At 40.1% G+C, this 24,627-nt stretch overlaps 2 protein-coding genes across 2 annotated transcripts; both read right to left on the minus strand.

Moving 5' to 3' along the window:
- Positions 1 to 6,756: 6,756 nt before the first annotated feature.
- On the minus strand, positions 6,757 to 7,967 carry LOC122671927 (chalcone synthase 2-like). The gene has a single exon (XM_043869417.1). It carries the CDS (start codon positions 7,959 to 7,961, stop codon positions 6,786 to 6,788), a length of 1,176 nt encoding a protein of 391 aa, XP_043725352.1. The 5' UTR covers positions 7,962 to 7,967; the 3' UTR covers positions 6,757 to 6,785.
- A 4,056-nt stretch (positions 7,968 to 12,023) lies between these two features.
- Positions 12,024 to 13,203, minus strand: LOC122671923 (chalcone synthase 2-like). Its single transcript, XM_043869415.1, has one exon. The coding sequence runs from the start codon at positions 13,200 to 13,202 to the stop codon at positions 12,024 to 12,026; it is 1,179 nt and encodes a 392-aa protein (XP_043725350.1). The 5' UTR covers position 13,203.
- Between the last annotated feature and the right edge of the window lie 11,424 nt (positions 13,204 to 24,627).

Genomic DNA, 24,627 nt, shown 5'->3' on the forward strand with positions numbered 1-24,627 from the left:
TCCAAATATGTTGGGTGAGACGGTTACATGAAGTCTATGTCTGTTGGGATGTACAAATTAAAATAGGGAAATAAATTATGTTTTACAATCATAAGTTATAATGTTGAAAGGATTTACCAAATCCCCGTAAGAGTAAAAGCTAAAGAAATAATCTAAAATACCCTTTATGTCTTTTTTTTTCTTTTTATTATTTCTTTATTCCCATTTTAACATTTTACGGCCATTTTTATATGTTTTTTTTATCACCTCCCTCCATCACCAGGGGATGAGATTGTAGCGGCGACTATCACCACATTCCCTACTCCCGCCTTTTAATTTTTTATTCCCCACCCCTGCTACCACCATCCCTCTTCTTCCCTGCTCCCTCTTGTTAGTTCTACGAATTTCCCTCCAGCCGCCCCCTTCACCCCATCCCCTGCAACCAATTTTCTGTGGAATATTTTCTTCAGATATTTCTTCCTTCCTTGCAAAATCAACATTTATTATGAGACCTTCAAACCTTGCAATTGGTTGCTTTATCATAATGGTTGAAGAGGGCAACACAAAACATTTTTCCTTTGGCTCCAACAGCTAAAAGCAGTGCTGCTTCTCAGGTGAAAATAGGTGGTTGCACATACCTCATAACATCATAAATGACAAATGATGGCAAATGCCTCTGTTCATATCCCAACTTATACCCACCTTTCACCTTTTCTGTCCCAATGGAGTTTATATATGGGTAAATTGGCTTCTCCCCCACCTTTCACTTTGTTCTATCACAGAATTTATCCTATGAAATAATAGTTTATGATTTGTATATTATACGTAGGTAAATTGGCTTCTCCCTACCTGAGCAGATCGAGGAGATATCAAGCTCCTGAAATATTTATGAGAAAATTGATTGCAGGGAGGTTGGGGTGAAGGGGGCAGGAAGGAATGAAGTTTGTGGAGCTAACTGGGAGGAGCGGGGAAGAGAGAGGGAGGGCTGGAGCAGGGAGTGCGGTGACAGCCGCCGCTGCAACCTCATCTTCTAACGAAGAAGGAGAAGAACAAGGAGGAGAGAGGTAAAATAAAGATATAAAAAATAACGAAAAGAGAAAGATGTCAAGGGTATTTTAGGCTATTCGTTTAGCTTTTATTACTCTTATGGGGATTTGGTAAATCTTTTCATCTTAGTAACTTATGATTGTAAAACATAATTTATTTCTACCAAGTTTGTAAATCTTTTTCTAATCACGTAGATCTAGGCAATTTTCCCTTTAAAATAAAAGGAAGGGAGTCGCTGCCTAGGTTGTTAAGGGCCTAGAACTTTGAAAGGGTAGCCCAAATCTTGGTTAAAGGATAGGGCTATGATTGATTCCATATGATCTGGCTAGAGAATGGGTAAGAGGCCGATCAGGTTACGGAGACAGGACGGTTTACGCACCCATTCACCCCGGATGAGCCGGTCTTTCTTTTAGATGTTGGGTTCAAGATTCTCACAAAGATAAAGTATCCCATAACAACATGCAAGGTTAATCTACGATCAAAATATCATGCATCATAAGGAATCAAATATACACACACTAATATTTACACGGCAACAGGTAACTATAACGACCTAAATTAATAGGGGGTCAAAGTAATTGCATAAAGTCATATTTAAACACCACCATTGATTAAAACATGGCTAAATACATCAACAACATGTACGCAAAATATTACAAATATCTAAAATGCAAATGAGTTAAATTACTAAAATGCCCCTAAAGGGTAGAAATTTTAAAAAGACATATAAAGTCATATTTAAATATCACTAGTGATTAAAACATGACTAAATACATTAACATCATGCATGAGAGATATTACAATTATCTAAAATGCAAACAAGCATAAAATGATAAAAATTACCAAAATGCACCTAGAGGACAGAAAAGCAGAAAATACGAATAAAGTCATATTTAAACATCACCATTGGTTAAAAAATGACTAAATACATTAAGAAAAATGCATATGAGATATTAAAAATATCTAAAATGCAAACTGACACAAAATGGTAAAATTACCATAATGCCTTAGAGGGCAGAAATGTAGAAAATGCATGAAAATGTCGTCTTATGCTGAAAAACATGTTTATTAATTTTAAAACATGTAAACAAGTGTTAGGAGTCCGTCCGGAGTCCTAAAAAAAATTTGGATGCAAAATTACCAAAATGCCCCTAAGGCAAAATGGCAAGAAGGGTCAAAACAGACACTCAACAGTGTTGCAGGAATCAAAAGTGATGTTAATAAACTTAAGAGGACAAGACATACCAAATAGTATTACTGAAATGATGGTTCAGGTCCACACTTGGTAAATTACCAAAATGCCCCTGGAGGGCAAAGATGATATTTTATGTGCAGTTATGATGCATGATGTATATATATATATATATATATATGCATTGAAACATTATAAAACACCTTAAAAAATATTAATATGTACATTAAAGCAAGATACTTTGATGGCCTGCATTATGCCAAATTCAAAATGAAGTGAGGAGGTGAAAATACCTGAGGATGACCTCCAACAAGAGTCAAAAGGGAAGAACATTCGCGTATAGGTGGAGCTTCGGCTCTATCAGAAGAGCTTGTCAACGAAATTCAGGCAGAACCACGTGTTATCAAACAAACTTTTTTTTTTTTTGGTGAATAAGAAATTCATTACCAAAAGGAGAAAGAAACAAAGGCCTGAGAATCGAGGATGAGAAAAAAAAAAAAAAATACAACCAGCTAGACAGTCCCAAACCTCAAGAGGAGGGGAAACACAAAACAACAGATAGAGCTACAATCAGATCAAGCTAAAGAGAAACCACCTAAAGAGTAACCAAAGGACAAAATGGTCCCAAGCAACGAATCACGAGATTTTAAAGTCGACCTTCTTCCCATTTGGATTATAGGGAGGAATAGGAAGAACCACTCATCTCCTTCTAAAACCACTGCCATCCGCTCTAGGATCTCCTCGAGTATTGGTGACTAAGTCAGAATTTAGGTCCCCCATAGGAGAGTCGTTGCCCGAAACTAAACCCTCAGAACCTACATCACAATCATTGTGAGCATTGCTCTGGCCCAAACTGACAACAACCCTATCATCGACAAATGATGAAACAGAACCTGAAATCATCAAATTCTTTTTATGAGAGAGGTCAGGAGCTCCAAGATCCCATCTCGGAGGAGGTGGCTTAGGCACCCTTGAGCTTCTTCTGCAAACACCCGACCCATTATTTTTTCCGTTCATTGACCTCTTCTTCGACTTCTTTTTCAACTTCTTCAACTTCTTCTTAGACATTGACCCCAACGAGGAGGGGGGAGAGGATGAGACAGATAGATTACCATCATCCGCAAACACCTCTTCCACCGTGGAAGTACCTAACTCCACCATCGAGTTAATTTCCCCCACATGGGCATAACAAGAATTGGATATGGGAGGAGGTGGGTCTTCTTGAATGTCACCTTCTTCAATCATAGACCCAACCTCCATAGTGGGCTCCACCCTTAAGTCAACGACTAATTGCATCTTTTCAGCCTCATGCACAAGAGAAGTCCTTGAAAGCCTAGGCCTAGTAGGATTTGAGGGGTCCAGCATGGATGAGATTAGAGGACCATTAGAACCGTCCTCCACACCCAACTCAGAGTAAGTACTTAGGATTTCAAAATGATTTTTGTTTGGGGTCAAACTGCAAGCAACAGGTATGTTGGAACAATGTTGCAGAGTGGATGAAAGCTTAGAGTGTGCTAAGTTCAGGCCTGCATGCACTGCAGTAGAGGGAGCCTCAAGAAAAGGGCCTGAAGCAGTGGTGGCAAGTACCTCGGGCATTGAAGAGGGGAGGTCAACAGAGGAGACACCCTCCATGGTCGGACCTTGCATCCCTTCCGGCTGGGGCTGAGATCCAAAACTTTGGGTTCTAACTCGATTACCAATAGGCTGGATTGAGTTATGACCCGATCTTCTACCATTCCAGGAGCTTGAGCGACAAGTCATTCGACCTACAATGACCTTGCCACAATGAATTGCTGAGTGCCCAAAGGAGCAGCACGTCTCACATCTTAGAGGCAACCATTCAAAGTAATCTTCTTGTTCAAAGTTGGTACCTTCCTCAGGGCAAACAGTAATGGACTGCGGGAGCTCCGTTGTGGCTTTTATCTCGACACAAATCCGGGCTTATGAGAGATGATCTTTTGAGAGGGTGATGTTATTAGAATACAAAGGTACACCAAGAGCATATTGCCTATCAAGCTGAGACCAGTAGAGGTCCAGAGGTGGAATGGAAGCGCAGGGAGGCGTATCCAAACAGGGATGTATTTTACTTCCATCTCCTTCAGAGGCAAATCGGGTTCCACGGTCTAACAATCAGAGGTCTCCTTGCCAAACTCCAAGGTCCTTCTTCCAAGACATTGATCTTATCTTCATCGTGGCTGAATTGGAATATAAGGTAGCCATTAGCTAATGCATTGATGATGACGTACCCAAACAAGCGCCACAGCTTCAGAAGGGTGGATTTGATGAATTCAAAGGATGGCCTGCGACCTACAAAGAATCCCACCACTGCCTTGCTCCATAGATGGAGATTCTTGTTCACAACACTCGCAGGGCAGTGCATGATAGGCTTACCTTCCATCATGGCTGGCGGAGAGAAGTGGAGAGGAAGTCCTTCAAGAGTTTGGGCAGCAGACCCAAACAGCGACGACCAAGAACTTGGGCCTCTTACAGCGGTGGTCGAGCACGTCGTTCCTGCTGGCGGAGCTCTCACAAACTCACCGAATCTTGGAGTACCAATCCTTACCTGAGCTTCTCCTCGAACCTATCTGGGGAGGCGGGAGGCTCGACCATAGAACCAGAACCAGGTTACGGACCAAGCATAGAGAGAGAGAGAGAGAGAGAGAGAGAGAGAGAGAGAGAGAGAGAGAGAGAGAGAGAGAGAGAGAGAAACCTTAAAGAATCGTAAAATATTAATGTGGTGGTGACCGGCAAAGAACCAGTTTGGAAGGGAAAAGCAGAGGCTGAATCGTTCAAACGAACTTTTGTTGACGACATTTGGGCAAAATCCCGACTTATCGAGAGAACTTTATAGAAATTTTGATAGAGTTTCGGCTTATCAGGTGCACTTTTTTTTTTTATATGGGAATCGGACAGAACCCTGGTGCAAGTGTTGACTCCTTAGTCGTGTTTTGGGTGTCGATTCGCGTCCGAACATCGGTTTTTTCTGTATACTATACCGTTGGAATTGAATTTTCGCTCACTATCCAATGGTGCAAGTGTTAAGATTTTGTCAAAAATATTTTAAAATTCAGAATAAAGACTAACCATAATTTGTTTCCAGGAGAATTTCTGACCCTTGACTAGTATCAAGTATTTTGCACTTAAAAAAAATTTCTTCAATCCTTATCGGGATCATGGTGGGGTAAGTTAGATGGTCAAGTTCTTCTTGAGAGAGATACTACATCAAACCACGTCCTATTGTCATCATTGCCGGGAGGGATACAAAATTCAGGGTCCACAGAATGCCCCTCTTTGGTCGAGGCCTGTGCGTCAGCTAATGGGCACAGACAAAAGAGTGTCTGATTTATTCTCACCCAGAGCATGTGTTGTTGGCTTCCTGCTTAGGGGTGACGGAGGTTCGATGCGATATTACGAACGATAAAACCAAACTCTGTAAAAATTGATCGGTCAAATCTTGGCCCATTAAAAGGCCGAAAAAGGAGAATTGGAGTCACATGTAAGTACACCAGATAAAAAATGGACATACACAATGTGATTTTTATTCGAAACTCCTTTGGTTTAAGGCCCTACCCGAGATTTTAAAGAGCAAAACATGATTTTTTTTCTTTGAAACTCCTTTGGTTCAAGTTCCACAGGGCTACCCAGGATTTCAAGAAAATGATTTTCTCCCTTTCTTCAAGAGTTCTTTTGTTCAAGGTCCATAGGGCTACCCCAGGATTTTAAGAAAATGATTTTCTCCTTTCTTCAAGAGTTATTTTGTTCAAGGTTCAGAGGGCTACCTTGGAATTCTCAAAAAGGACAAAGACTCCCTTATCCCTATCCACGAGACCACTGCCTTAGTGTCCCTGACCAAGGTTCTGAGAGAATTCTGCTTGTGAAACCACTCCCTTAGTCTAAGTTAACACAATTTTATAACTCTAATAAAATGATATATTATAGATTCTATGGATAATAGTGGTACCAACGTTTAAATGCCATACATATCAACTAGGTCCAACTATTTTTTTTTTTGGGATACTCAATTTGGTCCAAGTCATTTGAGTTTGATAAGGTCTCTTATTTTTGTTGTAATTATCTTTTTTTTTTTTTTTCCTAATAAAATTGATATTACGTATAAAAAAATTCATCAAATAGTCACAAAAAGCAAATAACAAGGTTGAAAACACCTCTCCATGATGTACTGGCACCAAATGGGGAACATTGGATTGTTAAGGCACCTTATGTTGCTATTCATCCATCCCATATGAAGGAATTTGGATGGTTGTCTTGACATTTGGATAAAAAAATTAAGCCAATGAGCATAGTTCTTTTGGATGCAAGCTATCCTTAATAACATCTTGCAGTCCCAATATCCTCATTTGTTCTTTCAACAAATTTAGGTAGTATTTTATTAAAATAAGCTTAAACAAGCTAAAATATAGAAACTTAGGAAAGGGGCCCTTACTGAACAATAAATGATATAAACTAAATCACTATATTAACATATAAATGGGCCTTTCCCATGGGAAAAACTCAAAGAGCACAAAACAATTAAAGCAATGAAATTGGTAAGATCAACAAGCCTGGATTAAATTGTACCAATGCTACGCAGGACGATTGTCTCCACAGTTAGACCTGGTCCAAACCCTAATAGAACACCCCAATCAAACCCTTCTCCAGTTGTGGTTTTCCCTTCTTTCATAGACTTATTCCTCATCTCATCCAAAATGAACATCACAGTGGGGCTTGACATATTACCATATTCGCTCAGAACTTTCCTTGATGCCTTTAGTTTCTCCTCTTTCAAACCAAGGGTCCCTTCAATCAAGTCCAAAATTGCCGGCCCACCAGGGTGAGACACCCAAAAAATGGAGTTCCAATCACTAATACCAATCTTGCTGAATGCTTCCTCCAAGCATTTTCCGATGTTCCCAGAAATAGTTTTGGCTACATCCTTGGATAAGCTGATGGAAAGACCTGTTTGATGTAAATGGCCTTCAACCATATCATCTGAGTCTGGGAGAATTCGAGTACCCGCTGAGACGAGTTGGAACAATGGGCGCTCAACTGATGTGTCAGGGTCTGCACCAACTATTAAAGCTGCAGCGCCATCCGCGAAGATAGCCTGCCCAAGTAAGGTGTGAAAGTCGGTCTCGGTAGGTCCCTTGAAGCCACTAACTGAGTTTAATTCAGAGCAAACAACGAGGACACGAGCACCTTTATTGTTCTCAGCAAGATCTTTGGCAACACGGAGGACACTGCCACCACCGTAGCAGCCTAGATGATACATCATCACACGTTTGACAGTCGGAGAAAGGCCAAGGAGCTTGATGAGTTGGAAGTCGGCACCAGGAGCATCAACACCAGAAATGGTAGTGAATACAATGTGGGTGATCTTTGATTTGGGCTGCCCCCACTCATTGATGGCTTTTAAAGCTGCTTCTTTAGCCAACTTGGGAACCTGAACAACCATAATATCTTGGCGAGCATCAAGTGTTGGAGCCATGGAGTTGTAGAAGTCGGGGTTCTCCTCGATCATTTCCTCAGTCATGTAGAGATGTCGTTTTATGATTGTAGATCTGTCACAGATTCGCTTGAACTTCTCCTTCAATCCAGTCATATGCTCACTCTTTGTTGATCTGAAGTAGAAATCTGGGAAATCAGGCTGATACACACAGTTGGATGGATTTGCCGTGCCGATGGCCAGCACTGTGGCTGGACCCTCAGTGCACTGCGCTTCATAGATTTCTCCAACTGATCCCATTGCTTTTGTTGTTGATCTTCTCTTTGTTTAGATCGATATAAAGGGTGTGCAAATCCGGAATAGAGGAATGAATTAAGATGGAATAAGGGAAGGCTGTGTATTGAAACTAGCAAGCTATGATGATTCTTGGATGAAATAGCAAGACAGTTGCATGGGGTTTTATAGAAGTAGGAAGTTTGAATGGATCCATATGCGCGCAAGGACAAGCAATTCCATGCTTTGAATTTTATTATAATCACTTAGACTTGGGGGAAGTTGCCTTTTTTGAAACTCCTTTTATTTTGAAAATAAGTCAGAGAAGCCTAGACTCTAGAGTAATAAAACAAATTAATAATTGAGTAAGTTTTAGGGCATCTTAATCAATATTCCTGTTAAGCAGTGATTGTGGACCAATTATTCATCTTTGTTTGAATGAGACTCCGTCAGTCACATTGACTTATATACAATTATTCATCTTTTTTTCGGTAATACCAATATTTTGAGTTGGGCTCATGTTCATGTACGAGAACGGCCCACAGCCATTTAGATGGAATCTACTCCATGTGGGTCCCACAGAGTGGATTCCATCTAAACGGCCTTAAAGTCTTCTTTAATTTTGTTTTGGAAGAATAGCTTCGACGGGTGTTCTAACAGTTGCCTTGTTTGTTCTCCTGGTATTTTCTTTTTCTAGTCGATACTTCGGACATTAAAACCAAACCGCTTCAATCATCTACGGATAACAGAAGAAATAAAAGAAAAGAAAATTGCGGTAATCACCGCTGCGGGGGAAATGGCAATTTTGGAGGGAATAGTAATAATAAGGGGAAAAGGGCTCTTAATAATAATAAGGGGAAAAGAGCGGATAATAATAGTAGGGCGGGCACGTTTACCTTTTTATTGAAGACCCTGGAGTATTTTGAATCAAGTCTGCATTCTTGCCCGTCCAGAATTCTTAGAAGTGTGTTTAAGAAGACATCTCCCTCCTCTGTTTGTTTCATAGTATAGTCATCTGTTTTTGGCTCCCTGAATTCATCGAAGACCCAAATATCGTAGTAGTTGTGTGCCTCCAAGAAATCGTTTTTCCTCGCTCACGTACTTGAATGTGAACATGCCTCCAATGTTTGTATCCATCGGGTTACGATTGTGCATAAAAAAATAGGTGAACCAAGAAGGGAATTTCCTTTGGAATGTAACACAAGGTGGAGGGGCATTTATAACATATCACCACCTCATATGAATAGTGATATGTGAGGGAGTGTTCAATCTCACTTTTGAGCTGGTGTCTTACCAAACTTTTTTCCTTTAGGTTATTATGATCTTTTTCCCTTTTTTTTTTTCCTGTTAATATAATGGGGGACTGTTCTTCGTTGGGGAATATGCGGCTTACGCCCAAATACAGAGGGGGTGAAATGTCCACCCATCCCTGACACAGGGGCATGCCAAAATGACCGCCGTACTGATGCAGGCCCAAAATTGCATCTTATTATTTATTTTAGCGTATGATTAATTGTTTAATGTAATTGGGCATAGTTTTAGGATTCTTAATTATTTTAGTTTTTTATTTGGTTGGTGGGTCAGCCCAAGCCCGTGAATAATTTATATAAACCCATAGTAAAGTTAGGGATGTAAATGAATAGCCGAAATCATTTTTCGTATCTGTTTAGCACTATCCGAATCCGTCCAAAAGCTAAACGGATGCGAATACGGATAGGTTATAGCTATCCAAAAAGCTATTTTTACATGTACACGGATAAAATATCAGATCCGTATCCGTTTAGCACTGTCCAAATCTGTTCGAAAGCTAATTGGATACGGATGCGGATATAGCACTATCCGAGCCGAATCCAATCCGTTTACATCCCTAAGTAAAGTAGGTCTTACTCTCAACCGTAGGAATTTAATTAAATAGGTGGTTGAGATTGATTAGGCTTTTATTAGTGTAGAGACCATTCGAAGCAGGAACCTGAAAGTCTCATCGGTGTGGATGTTTTGGCAAAAAGCTCCACTGCCAAGGCAGTCTATTTTTGAGTTTCTGGGATGTTTCTGCTCTTCTGATTTTTTTTTATTTTTTATCTTTTACTTATTTTTTCTTCTCTTTATATACAAATGATCATTAGCCAAAACACACACACACACACACACACAAAAAAAAAAAAGAGCAGTCTATTTTTGGTTAGAAGATAGTGCACCGGAAATTATCTTTTGATGATATGATTTGCTCCAAGGGAGTTCCGCAACCTTTTAGATGTGAACTATGTCACGGCACAGTTGAGTCTGCTTCTCATCTCTTCTTAGACTGTTTTTCCTTGGTCTATTTGGAGCAACTTTTGGTGTGCTTTGAGGTGCCCTGGGTTACTACCAATGTCACTATTATTGAGTTATTTTCATGGTGGAATCATAAGGCAAGGAATCTTGTTATGAAGGAGGCGTGGCGTGCAAGAATGGTTCTAGTGCCTTATTTTATTTGGAATGAAAGGAATGCCAAGCAGTTTGAGGGGTAAAGCAGATAATCTGATATGGTCTTTCATATGATGTTGAGAGCTCTTAGAGAGCAGCTTCCCGTGCTTAAGGGTCATGTCTAAGGGTGTCAAAACCAAGGTTCTAAAATTCGGGTTTCGACTAGTTTTCGATCAGCCAGAAAACAAGTTTGTCTCGGTTTCAACCATATCTTGATCGAAACTTGGGATTTTCTCCAAGCTAACTCGAACCTTGGTTTCGAGGCCCAGAGGTTGTTTTTTTGCCCTGATTCTTGTTGTGTTGTTTATTTTTGACATTTAAAACTTAATCCATGCATTAGTTTCACATAGAGAACATTAAAAATATTATTTGTGGTTTTGATCCAAGTTTGATACTATATATTGTTCTTGGACATGGTATCAAATAAGGTTTGACTGGAACATAATTCTTCAATATAAATGAGATTTAAGCAATCTTGGATTTGTTAGAAAGCTTTGTTTTGATAGCTTTCCAATAAGTCCAAGATTGCTTAAATCTGATTTATACTGAAGAAGTAAAGTATCGGTCAAACTTAATTTGGCGTGCGCGAATACTGTCAAAATCAGGGCCGTGTTGAGCTCGACATTGTTGGGACTGAGTTGAGATATCTCAGCCCGACCTAGGGCCAGGTTGGGCTTGGATTGAGCCAAGAGGACTCAGGGTTGGGCTAGAGTTTTAAAAAACCCAGCCCAACCTGGCCTTGTCTCACTCCTAGTAAAAAACCATCCCTAATTTAGTTTTTTCGCGATGATTAATAATTGTGCCTAAAAATAAATTGTTCATCATAAACCTATTAGAAATGGTTGGTTTTCAACTGTCGCTAGCATTTGGGACGCTTCTTATGATGACAGAATAAGGAAGACAATTATTTTCATCCCCAAAAAGCTTTGAAAATTCACAGTAGGACAATTTTTTTTCGTTCCTAAAACCCAATTTTTTATAGTGGAAGAAAATCAACACTATAAGAATCCAGCTACTTATAGTTAACCATGGCCTTGTCAAGCTTGCAACATATACAATCCGTCCCCACCTGATCATTATTCAAGTATTGAACTGGCCTTTCCATTTAAGATCCATCAATCCCAAATCAAAGATGCATTTGTTAAATTCGTCTGCCGCTACTTGGGAAATCATAGATCCGCCCAACTTCTCTCTTTGAAACCGGATCGAATTAAAGACTCCTAAGATCACCCATGAGACATTAATATGACTGGCCATCAAAGAAAGAACAACCCAAAGAGCTCGTCTACCATCCAAAGAGTTCACTCCATAGACACTGTAATTGAAAAATGCAGTCCAACATCTCTGTGTTCTTTCAATAAATTTTGACTTAGTATTTTATCAAACGAAGCATAAACAAATACAAAAATAGTAACTTTATTAGGTAAGAGGGCCGAAGGCCCTTACTAAAAAATAAATGCAAAAACCAAAATCACATAAACGAGCTTGTCCCTCCCTCCCCCAAATGTTAATGGAAAGAACTCAAGGGATCAAACAACCAATGCAATGAAGGCACAATATATAGATCCATACAGAATACCCCATAGAACAGAGTGTAACCACAATCAACATAAATTGGTATGATTATCAAGCCTGGGTTATGCTATGCAAGATCATTGTCTCCACAGTTAGACCTGGTCCAAACCCTAATAGCACACCCCAATCAAACCCTTCTCCAGTTGTGGATTTCCCTTCCTTCATAGACTTGTTCCTCATCTCATCCAAAATGAACATCACAGTGGGGCTTGACATATTACCATATTCGCTCAACACTTTTCTTGATGCCTTGAGTTTCTCCTCCTTCAAACCAAGGGTCCCTTCAATCAGGTCCAAAATCACCGGCCCACCAGGGTGAGACACCCAAAAAATGGAGTTCCAATCACTAATACCAATCTTGCTGAATGCTTCCTCCAAGCATTTTTCGATGTTCCCAGAAATAGTTTTGGCTACATCCTTGGATAAGCTGATTGAAAGACCTGTTTGACGTAAATGGCCTTCAACCATATCATCTGAGTCTGGGAGAATTCGAGTACCCGCTGAGACGAGTTGGAATAGTGGACGCTCAATTGAAGTGTCAGGGTTTGCACCAACTATTAAAGCAGCAGCGCCATCAGCGAAGATTGCCTGCCCAAGTAAGGTGTGGAAGTCGGTCTCGGTAGGTCCCTTGAAGCCACTAACTGAGTTTAACTCCGAGCAAACAACGAGAACACGAGCACCTTTATTGTTCTCAGCAAGGTCTTTGGCAACACGGAGGACACTGCCACCACCGTAGCAGCCTAGATGATACATCATCACACGTTTGACGGTGGGTGAAAGGCCAAGGAGCTTGATGAGTTGGAAGTCGGCACCAGGCGCATCCACACCAGAAATGGTAGTGAATACAATGTGGGTGATCTTTGATTTGGGCTGCCCCCACTCATTGATGGCTTTTAAAGCTGCTTCTTTAGCCAACTTGGGAACCTCAACAACCATAATATCTTGGCGTGCATCAAGTGTTGGAGCCATGGGGTTGTAGAAGTTGGGGTTCTGCTCGATCATTTCCTCAGTCATGTAGAGATGACGTTTTATAATTGTAGATCTGTCATAGATTCGCTTGAACTTCTCCTTCAATCCAGTCATATGCTCACTCTTTGTGGATCTGAAGTAAAAATCTGGGAAATCAGGCTGATAAACACAATTGGATGGATTTGCTGTGCCGATGGCCAGCACTGTGGCTGGACCCTGAGTGCACTGCGCTTCATAGATTTCTCCAACTGATGATCCCATTGCTTGTGTTGATCGCTGGATCGATCGATCTAAAGGGTGGGAAAATCTGAAATAGAGAAATGAATTAAGATGGAAGGAAAGGGTATGTATTGAAACTAGGAAGCAATAGCAATGATGATTCTTGGATGAAATAGCAAGACAGATGAATGGGGTTTTATAGAAGTAGGAAGTTTGAATGGATCCATATGCGCCCAAGCAATACTTAGAGTTTTGAATTTTATTATAATCACTTAGACTTGGTGGAAGTTGCCTTTTTTTGAAACTACTATTTTGAATGAGACTCCGTCAGTCATACTGACTTACCTGGGTTGCTGTAATCAAGTTGATGCAGTTGAATGGTCGGGGTTTCAAAGAAAATCTGTGATTTCTTTTGTCGTCATTTGAGACTTCGGCAAAATAAATTAGAGACTTCGGCAAAATAAATTAGAAAGAATGGCAAATGAGACAACTGTGAGAGAACGGCATTTAATATATATGTTTCCCTTGATACTTGATAGCAATGTTTTGAGTTGGGCTGACCGGTTCACCGTGAATGTACGAGAACTGGTTCACAGCCGTTCAGATGGAATCCATCCTGCATCTAATGTTTTGTATTCATCGAGTTACAATTTTGTTTAAAAAAAAAGGTGAACCAATAAGGGAATTTCTTTTGGAAGCTGACAAATGGTGGAGGGGTATTTATGACATATCGCCGCCTCATATGAACTGTGATATGTGACAGAGTTTTCAATTTCACTTTTGAGTTGGTGTTTTACCAAACTTTTTTCCTTCAGTTTATTATGATCTATTTTTTTTTTTGTTTTGTTAATATAATAGGAGACTATTCTTCGTTGGGGAATATGCGGCCTCCGCCCAAATACTAAGGGGGTGAAATGACCACCCACCCCTGTGTTAGGGACGCATGCAAATAATGACCACCGTACCTCTGGTCATTTCTGGGGTTACAGGGTATGCAACAGTCATTTCGTAAACCCATGTGTCAGACACGGGGGTGGCGTGCACTGTATGACCTGGTGCCGTTCTTTTTTTCGCTAAAGGGTCATTGCATTAAGGAAATAGAAAGAAAAAAGAAAAACAAACCAAGGAAAAGGGCGTAGCCCCTTACAACGAAGGAAACAGCTATAAAGAAACCAACCAGGCAGAGGCGATCACTCTACCCGGCCCTACAAAAATCTGTAGCTAGGCAAACCCATAGCATCACGGCCCAGAAGCTCATTAATATGGCTAGGGAAGGTATGGCTATTCAGGGATGTGCCCGTTCTCTTTCCCTTTAAATTATCTAATCTTTGTAAGTACCTTAATAATTTCAACTTTTGTAAATTTTTTTTTTATTAATTTAAATTTATTTCCCTTTCTTTTATTGTAGAGGTTCCTCATGCTGCAACTGGTGGGTGAAAGTATCTATTCCACATATACATCTTCACTAAACTTATTAGCTTAATAGACTTCCTAACTCTTTAACTTTTACTTTCATGTTTCTCACTGCTGCAGGTGCCAAAGCTAAAAGGATGCATCAAACCAACTCACTGTTGATCTCACTGCTCTAATCACCAAACATTTTATTTATTAATGTGAGAGCTAGATAGAGAGATTGAATTGGGATGAATCTCACCTTACCCACTTTGTTGGGTAGTGATGGTATTTATAAACTTGAATTCAAAGTGCTATTACACTCGTATCTGTTACAATGGGATAAACCCAATTAGTTACAACAGCCAGTATTAGATAAGTGTTGACTAATTCAAATAAAATTGAATATTTGAAATGCCAACGGATCCTTATCCTTAACATCCCCCCTCAAGTGGAGGTTGGTCTTTGAAAGATCTTCAACTTGTTCTGGATCATTTCAAAACGAGAACGTGATAAGGATTTGGTGAAAATATCCACTAGCTGATCGCGAGTGGAGATAAATTTGACTTCAAGCAGGCCTTGTGCAACCAAGTGACGAACGAAGTGAAAATCCACCTCTATGTGTTTGGTGCGTGCATGAAACAATGGATTCACTGTGAGATATGTAGCTCCTAAGTTATCACACCATAGTACCGGAGGCTTTGCTTGTGGCACACGAAGTTCTTGTAAGAGGGATTTAATCCAGACCAGCTCTGCTGTCGCATTAGCAAGTGCTCTATATTTAGATTCTGTTGTAGATCAAGCGATTGTATTTTATTTCCAAGCAGACCACGATATTAGGTTGTTGCCAAGAAATATTGCAAACCCACTTGTAGACCGTCTGTCATCAGGGCATCCAGCCCAATCTGCATTGCTAAAGGCATTGAGGGTGGGGGATGTAGAGCTGGTGAGAAGAAGGCCATGTGAAACAGTTTCTTTAAGATACCGTAGTATGCGTTTGACTGCTTGCCAATGTTCATCAGTTGGGGTTTGAAGATATTGGCATACTTTGTTAACAGAATATGATATGTCTGGCCTTGTTAATGTGGCGTACTGGAGGGCTCCCATTGTACTACGATATGTTGTTGCATCAACCAATGGCTTCCCTTGAGCTTGTGATAACTTGGTATTGATAGCCATAGGTGCATGTACTGGTTTGACACCATCCATGCCAGTCTTTTTGAGAAGATCTGTAATATATTTTTGTTGAGAGAGCACAATACCTTTAGAACATTGAAGCACCTCCATGCCAAGGAAATAATGCAACTTCCCCAAATCACGAATGGCAAACTCCTACTGTAGAGAAGTAATGGTATGATGAAGTAGTGTGGGATTAGAGCCAGTGATACCTATGTCATCTACGTACACCAACATATAAACACAATGAGAGGCCTGCTTAAGAATAAATAATGAGGTGTCAGTTTTGGATCCTTCAAACCACAAAGTAAGTAGATAGGCACTCAATCTTTGAAACCAAGCCCTTGGCGCTTGCTTCAAACCATACAACGCCTTATGTAACCTGCATAGATATTGTGGTTTAGTGGGATTAATAAATCCTTGAGGCTGTTTCATATAAACTTCCTCCTTGAGTGTTCCATGTAAGAATGCATTAGTTACATCCAATTGGCGCATCTCCCAGTTGTTTACTGTCGCCAAGGATAACACAGTCCGAACTGTAGTAGGCTTTACCACAGGACTAAATGTCTCTGTGTAATCGATACCTTCCTGCTGGTTGTAGCCTTTGGCCACTAATCGGGCCTTGTAGTGCTCAACCATACCATTTGCTTTTCTTTTTATTCGAAACACCCACTTAGATCCAATTACATTCTGATGGAACTGTGGTGGAACTAAACTCCAAGTTCCATTTTTTAACAGTGCATTGAACTCCGTTTTCATAGCTGTCTGCCACTTATCATGTTTGTTAGCCTCTATGAAACAAGTAGGTTCAACCTCAATGGGCCCTTCTGTTAAGTGGGCAGATGGCAAAGGATAACGTGTTGATGGCCTTGGATTGGATCGTAGTTGCATCGGGTGAGTCCTTGTGAGAGGCGCTGCAAGTAAATGATTTTGGGCTTGTGAAGATATTGAATCAGGAGGCAAGGAAGGTTGTAGATCTGCAATAACCCCTACAACATTATTCATAGCATCTGATCCTTGTTCGTTAGTAGATGGGGTAGGGATCACATCAGCATTGGAAATGAGTGGTGAATAATTTAAGTAGGGGAGATTGGAGGTGGTGAAGGTGTAGTATGTGAAGTCATATCAGATGAAGTGCCTGTTGTTTCTTGGACCTGTAACGGACGTGTATCAAAGGTGGATATTGATAACCATGGCTGAGGTGGGATTGAATGTGGTTGTGTGCTTTGAATATGAGTGGCAAAAGGAAAGTGATCCTTAATAAACTGAGCATGGCGAGCAATGTACATGCGGTTTGTTTTTAGGTCCAAACATCTGTAGCCATGAAGCAGAGGACTGTATCCCATAAAAACACACAGAGTAGAGCGGAGAGAAAACTGATGAGAATTATAGGGGCGCAAGAGAGGGTAGACAGCACAACCAAAAACTTTGAAGAAAGAGTAGTTGGGTGTGAGATTATATAAGACTTGAATAGGAGATCTATTTTTCTGAAGAACAGTGGGTAAATGATTTATGAGATAAATTGCAGTTTCAAAAGCAAACGACCAATATTTTAGTGGGATTGAATTGGGATGAATCTCACCTTACCCACTTTGTTGGGTAGTGATGGTATTTATAAACTTGAATTCAAAGTGTTGTTACACTCGTATCTGTTACAATGGGATAAACCCAATTAGTTACAATAGCTAGTATTAGATAAGTGTTGACTAATTCAAATAAAATTGAATATTTTAAATGCCAACGGATCCTTATCCTTAACAATTAATTCTTCATAGGGGAGATGCAATTCATTTACAACAATTTGCAATCTGTGAATATTTACTTAGTTATGCATCAATTCATAGTGATGGGGTCTATTTGTAACTTTCTTGACTCTAGTTTTAAATAAAGAAATAGAAAAATGGATACCATGTAAATTTCTCCCATGCTTTCATGCCCCAGTCAGTAAACTCTACTTTCATTTGTCTTATTCCAAAATCTGATCATCTTGTGGGGTTTAGTGGCTTTAGGCCTATTTCTTTATGCAATTTACTATATAAGTTTATTTCTAAGATTCTGGCTAATAGAATTCAGATGGTTGTTGGCACTCTAGTCTCCTTGAATCAATCGGCTTTTATCAAGGGAAGGTCTATTGCTAATAACATTCTTGTTTGCCATGATGTTGTGAAGGGGGTTGCTCAAAAAAATTCTCCGCCATCAGCCATTCTTAAGATTGAGTTGCATAAGGCCTATGATTCGTTGGAATGGAGCTTCCTGTTCCAAACGATGAGCCTCATGAGATTCCCTACAAAGTTTATATCTTGGGTGAAGCAATATATGTGTAATGACCCCCATGTTCTCGGTATTAGTGAATGGAAGCCCCGTAAGATATTTTGCTAGTGGTAGGGAAATTAGATAAGGAGATCCTCTGTCTCCCTACCTATTTACCCTTGCTATGGAAGGCTTGTCTATGATGTTGAAACAGATTGTTGAGGACAGAAGGATTCACCTTATTCCAAGGTGTAAAGTGATGAGGCTTTCTCATTTGGTTTTTGCCGATGACCTGATGGTGTTTGTGAAGGCGGATTATGGTTCAGTGGCGACAGTGATGGAAACCATTAACTCATTTTCATTTGCTTTGGGCCCTAAAGTGAATAACTCGAAGTCCTCAATAATCATTGGAGGGGTTAATCCTTGGATTGGGGAGCAGTTGGTGGTGTTAATTGATTTTACTGGTACTCAACATCTAATAAAGTATCTTGGAGTCCCTCTGATCTCAGGAAAGCTAAAAGCTACAGATTGTGCACCTTTGTTTGATTTGGTCAGGAAGAGATTGGAAGGGTGGAAATCTAGATTTTTATCTTTTGCTGGTCGTCTTCAGCTAGTCTTATCTATTCTGCAGGGACATTACATTTATTGTTCTGGTCTGTTTGGTTTGTCTGCACATGTTCTCAAGAAGCTGGAACCCATGTTCTCTAATTTCTTATGGTCTGGCCCTTTAATGGAAAGAAGAATTCACTTCTTGGACTGACATTTGTAAACCTAAAGGAAAAGGGGGGCTAGGTGTAAGACGCATTAAAGATGTGAATGTAGTTGGGGTCCTAAAGCAAGTGTGGTGGATTGTTTCCAAGAAGGATTCCTTATGGGTTAAATGGGTCCAACATAGATACTTGAAAACAGACTCTATTTGCACAGTCCAACCGATCCAAAATTGTCCTTGGGTGTGGAGAAAAGTCATTATCGGGATCAGATCAGCGCGCTTGTTCCACACAGGTTAGGTAATGGAGCTTCTACTTTGCTTTGGCTTGACCCTTGGCATCCGTAAGGGGTCTTGCTTAATAGATTTAGGGATCATATACGTATGATGCAGATCGATAGATCGCCTCTCGTACGATCCAGTTTGAGTGATGCAAGATGGAATCATGGCCCAGCTACATCTTCAGATCTTGCCCATGTTTGGGGCCAGTCAGACAACATATGCTGGCTCAATGGGTCAAGGGAAGATTCTATCATATGGATGGGGTCCTCATCCAACATCTTTTCTACTAGATCAGCTAGGGATATAGTGAGGAGCCACTCTCCTAAGATAGATTGGGCGGTTACCGTTTGGTCTAAAAGTGTATTCCTAGACACTCAACAACCACTTAGCATTGTTTGGTAGATGGTCTACCTACCAAGGACCAGCTTCGAAAGAGGAATGTGTTGGTGTCTCCCTATTGTTGCTTCTGTTGGGCAGGGTTGGAAAGTAGAGATCATTTATTTTTTGACTGTCCATTTACTAAACAGATATAGATAAGTATATTGAAGCTTTGTTCTCCTTCTAGAAGGGTGGGGAGTAATGTCAGCTTGGAGGCTAGGTGGATTGCTAAGTATTTTAAGGGAGACTCAATTGGTGGTATTGTCATGATTTCTTTCTATGCTACTATTGGTCATATATGGAAGGAGAGAAACTTCTGTATATTTAGGACCAAGACCAAGACCAAGACCAAGACCAGCGCAATGATTATTAGTGATATCCGGGCATATGGGAGAATAGATAAGTTGGGTAGTCTTTGTAATATGTTTTGGTGATTTATTTTTCTGCTGTGTTGTTTATTGCTTCTCTAAGCTTTGAGATCTGTTTTTGAGGCCTAGTTTGGTTTGCCTTTGGCCTTTGTTTGTAAGTATTTGTCTTTTGTTCTCTCTTAATAAATTGATACCACCTATCAAAAAAAAAAAAAACTACAAACCTTCCATTTTTTTTGTAGAGGGAGTGCCTGAATGACACCACAATAGGTGTATTTAGAACTTGACACCTTTTAATTGTCACTTGTCTTATTAATTATCAGAAGTTCTTTAAGATAGGAGTAAAAAAGGCTTTTCAAAAATAATTTGATAATGACAAATCATTAGGTCATTATTAAAAGGTGTCAATTTCTTGCACAATTTTAGAGAATCCATGCGAAGTGATACTATTACCCTCATTAGAAAAAAATTGTGTATCTGACATAAAAATTAAAAAAAAATTTAGGTTACAAATTATTTGACACCTTTCGAGATGTCAATAAGAAGATCCCATTCATAAATAACAAAATTTGATTGCCAATTATACACACTTTAGAATTCGGCTCCAGTGGGGGGTTTCTATTTTTAATGACATGAATGTGTTTGATAATCCATATTTGGGAGCATTTCATGATATATTTTTAGAATAAAACATATTTGGGAACATTTCACTTTAGTGGTGTTTTACTGACCCCGTGCACAAGCCTTCCAATTGTCTGTTCCCGTTATAACGTTTCTAGTTGGAGCACACCGATTTTAATTCTATGGTAAGTAGCTCTTGGAATGACTATGTACCAGGATCTCCTTTTTTTATTAGCCTGAGTACAAATCAAGAAACGCAAAATCTAATAAAGAAGAAAGGCAACATACTCTTCTTTGTGTCATCACCACTAGTACGTTGGTAATGAGTGAGATGAGAAGCGTACTCCACTTTTTGGGAGAAGTCAATCCCATGATCTTCAGAAGATGCTTGGGAATCACCATGAAACTCTTTCCCACCTGACCGAAGCCCAAGTAGTGCCCCAATATCCAGTAGAGTTGGACTCATTGCACCAAACAGAAACGGAAGGTGATGGATGATCGAGACCAGAAGCATAAAGCCACTCACAGGAAAGGTTTGTTAGCATCGATTGGGGTCTTGGATAGATTGATAGCTTCAGCTATACCAAGCCTTCGCTAAGAATCCATCTTGTATTCAACCATTCTGTCGACCCAGGCATTCCAGGCTTGCAAGTATGTAGTCTAAAAACAAGAAAAGGGTAGAGGCAGTTTGTTGGGGAATATGGGATGCCTGCAGAGAATAGCTTGGTCTCACTAACCAGTAGTGAAGTAACAAACTGTGCATTGGTAGAAGAGAAAATGCGTGGACCAACAACAAAGTGAGAATGCGATGTAGTAAGGTTTTTCATACTGGAAGAAGTCACCAGGCAGGGAACCTCTTTCTTTCTTCAACTGATTAAAGTAAGAAAGAAGTTGACTCTCTCCAAGGAGAGAAGGAGTTGTCTAAGGCATTGGAACAATTGGAATGTCAAAATAAGCAGAGGCAGAGTTCATCTCAGCTCTCACCTTTGATGCTGTGAAAGGGTATTGGGAACTTTCAACCATTGAAACAGAAGAGGAATACACTGAGAAAAACCCAGAAAGGAAGAAGATAATCTTCTATAATCGTTGGCATCATTTATTTAAACTAGTGTTTGAGGGTTTCAAAATGATTCAATCCCTAGGAAATCGGGAGCGCCGCCAAAATGAAGGAAGCATTAATGTGTACATTACCTTTCACCTGCAACTGTCAACTCAAACGTCATACCAGACGTTTCTTTTCTGAAAAAGGAATACATATATAGGAAGGAAGGATTCCAAAGGCCGACTATACCGTCTAATAACACTTAACAAACTATTTTAGATGGAAACCAAATCAGTGGTTCAAAGCTGTGTTGCAACTCCATAAGGACTTTATGAGCATCATCCTTAGAAGTTGCAAGGGGCATTGTTTACACCCTAAAATTACAAATTAACTGCTAACGATAGTCTGACTACCCTTTTAGGATCGGTCATCAAGGGAGGCTCTCTAGAGGGAAACATGGACCTGAATGGTTAAAACCATGAAGTACATGCCAACAATGGATTCTCACCCCTGCCCACCTTTTATTTGCTGACGATATTTTTAATATTTATAAATGCTTCTAATAGGTACATTCTGAACCTAAAGTCTTTCTTGGTTAAGTACATGGATTTTTCGGGCCAGAGGGTGAACTTGGAGAAAAGCAAACTGTTCTTTGGAAATGTCCCTGTTCGAAGGCATAATAGGATCTCTAATGACCTTGGCATTCATATTTACTCCTTGCCTACGAGGTACCTGGGTGTGGAAATTTTCAAAGGGCGGGTCAAGCACGAGCATATGCTTCCCTTAATGGATAAAATCAAGGTGCGACTTCCGGGTTGGAAAGGAAAATTATTATTGATGGCTGGGCGAGTGGAGCTGGTTAAATCAGTGATTTCAGGCATTCCAATACATAATTTCTCCATTTATTGGCGGCCTAATTCTTTGGTGAAGACTCTTGAGAGGTGGATGAGGAATTTCATTTGGACAGGGGATGCTAATTCCATGAAAAAAAGTAACTGTTAAGTGGGTTTCGGTTTGTAAGCCTAAATCTGAAACAGGCTTGGGAATTCGGCATATGCATGATGTTAATAAAGCTTTTCTTTGCAAGCTTGTTTGGCAAGTCAACCACTGGTAGTCAGGTTTGGGCCAAATTTTTTAGAGCTAGATTTTTAAACGCTAATGGCTCTTTAAAATGCAGCTACAAATCCTTTTCAATCTGGCCTGGTATTAAACACCTTTGGGATTTGGTGTCCAGTAATGAAAGATGGGCTGTGGGCAATGGGTCTTGAATCCTTTTCTAGTTTGATAAATTGTTGGGTCTGTCGTCAATTGCAAAAATGTCCCCTCTCAAGCCAGCATTATTCAAGGGGTTTGGAAGCAAGGTGGCAGATTTTATTCAAGGGGATCGATGGTGTCCCCCTAGTGTGGAGTCGAACTTCTTGAAAGGAATTTTTTATTCTGTTAGGCAGATCTGCATTCTGCCTGCGTCGCTGGAGGACAAATGTTTTTCGTCTCTTAATCCTGCAGGTGTTTTTTCAGTGAAATCAGCTTGGGAGGAGATTAGATTAATGAATCCTAAGCTGCCTTGGTTTTCGTTGGTTTGGAATAAATGTCTTCTGCCTCCCCACTCAGTTTTCGGTTGGAGGATTCATCATGGCATGCTACCTACTGATGATCTTGTTAATAAGTTTGGCATTCCTATCCCTTTGAGATGCATTTTCTGCTTCCGGGCTGAGATCTTTGCATCACATTTTTTGTTAGTGCCCGTTCGCTCAATTTATGTGGTTTTCTTCTCGAGCTTTTTCAACATTGGTTAGCAGCCTCAATTTTTTCTTTTGGAGCTGAGTTCTTAGTGGAAAAGCAAGGCGTCAGTGTCCCTACTCAAAGAAGTGTGGAGTTGTGGCATAATTTTTATTCCTTTTTGTTTTTGACGGGAGAGAAATTTAAGAAGGTTTGAAGGTCGGTCTTCCAGTCAAGCGAAGGTCTGGGGTCTTATTCGTAAGGAAATCGAGTCTGTTTCCTCCAAACTCTCCTGCCAATCATTTTCCATCAAAGACTTTTTGCTTGGGAGAAGACTGAATGTCTCTTTGAGGCCCTGTGGCGCTGCCTGATTACTAGAGATATTTTGGGTGCGGCCTTCTTCAGGGTGGGTCAAACTGAACATGGATGGTTGTTCTCTAGGAAATCCAGGCAGATCAGGGGCAAGGGGAGTCTTCTGAAACTCTGATGCCCAAGTAATCTTCTCTTTTAGGGAAAGTTTGGGAGTGGCGACTAATTTTGAGGGTGAGTTCCATGCGTATATTATGGGTTTGGAATATGCTAAATTGCTTGGCGTTTCAAATCTGTGGATCGAGTGTCATTCGGTGGCTGTTTTTTTGCTAGCTTCGCGGAAAGTTTTCCCCCGGTTCCTTTGGCAGCATTGGTATGGTCTTATTTCTTTTATGGACTCACTCATGTGAAAAATTTCTCATTGCTTATGTGAAGCTAATCCGATTGCCTTGGCTCTAGATGAGCTTACTGTTGATGCTCAGGGTAGACTGAGATTTTAGAATTGTGTATGCCTGATTTCTTTTAGGGTCTTGTCTGTTTGGCGATTTGACAGTCCCTGCTGATGGCAATGCCGAAGATGGGGAGGCCAATGTGCTGTTTTTTTTTTTTTCTGGTAAGTACTGCATTTTGTTTTAACTAGAGTTTCAAAATGTGGTGCGTAAAAGCCCATTGCTACCAAGAGGTCTTGGGTTCAAGCCTCTTGGTTCACATCTTCCCTCCCCTCTATCTATAAAAAAAAAAAAAAAAAAAAAAAAAACTAGAGTTTCAAGAAAATAAAGAGAAGTAGATTTTTTTTCTTGTATTAATGCCCCTTGAAGTAGAAGTTCAATTGAATTTGGGTCTCTGATTGCAATTGGTAACTTCTTTCAGTTATAAATCTATATGAAACACAAAAAGAAGGGGTCCCCACTATGTCGAATGGATATAGTGTTGGAAAAGGAAACCCAATGGAGAGAATATTCATATTCACTCAAGATTGGATTTTCCTAGCAATCCATGTCTTTCCTAATTTAGAAAAAGATTGCTTGGGAGATAATTGAGTCACTTATAGTAACTCAATATATCTATCCCATGTGAGCTTGCAATATGGGGATTTTGTGAGAGAAATATAAATATTCATGAGATCACAAAATCACACAAGACAAGGAAACCCAAAGCAAAAATCGCAGAGCTCTCTCTCCCTCCTAGAAAAATCGTCTTCTCCGTCTCTTGTTCTCTTGGTGT

Source organism: Telopea speciosissima, chromosome 8, assembly GCF_018873765.1.
Source record: "Telopea speciosissima isolate NSW1024214 ecotype Mountain lineage chromosome 8, Tspe_v1, whole genome shotgun sequence".
Taxonomy (NCBI): Eukaryota; Viridiplantae; Streptophyta; class Magnoliopsida; order Proteales; family Proteaceae; genus Telopea; species Telopea speciosissima.

Excerpts from the sequence above, each read along its gene's own strand:
- LOC122671923 (XM_043869415.1), bottom strand. The coding sequence starts at position 13,202 with ATGGGATCATCAGTTGGAGAAATCTATGAAGCGCAGTGCACTCAGGGT.
- LOC122671927 (XM_043869417.1), bottom strand. The coding sequence starts at position 7,961 with ATGGGATCAGTTGGAGAAATCTATGAAGCGCAGTGCACTGAGGGTCCA.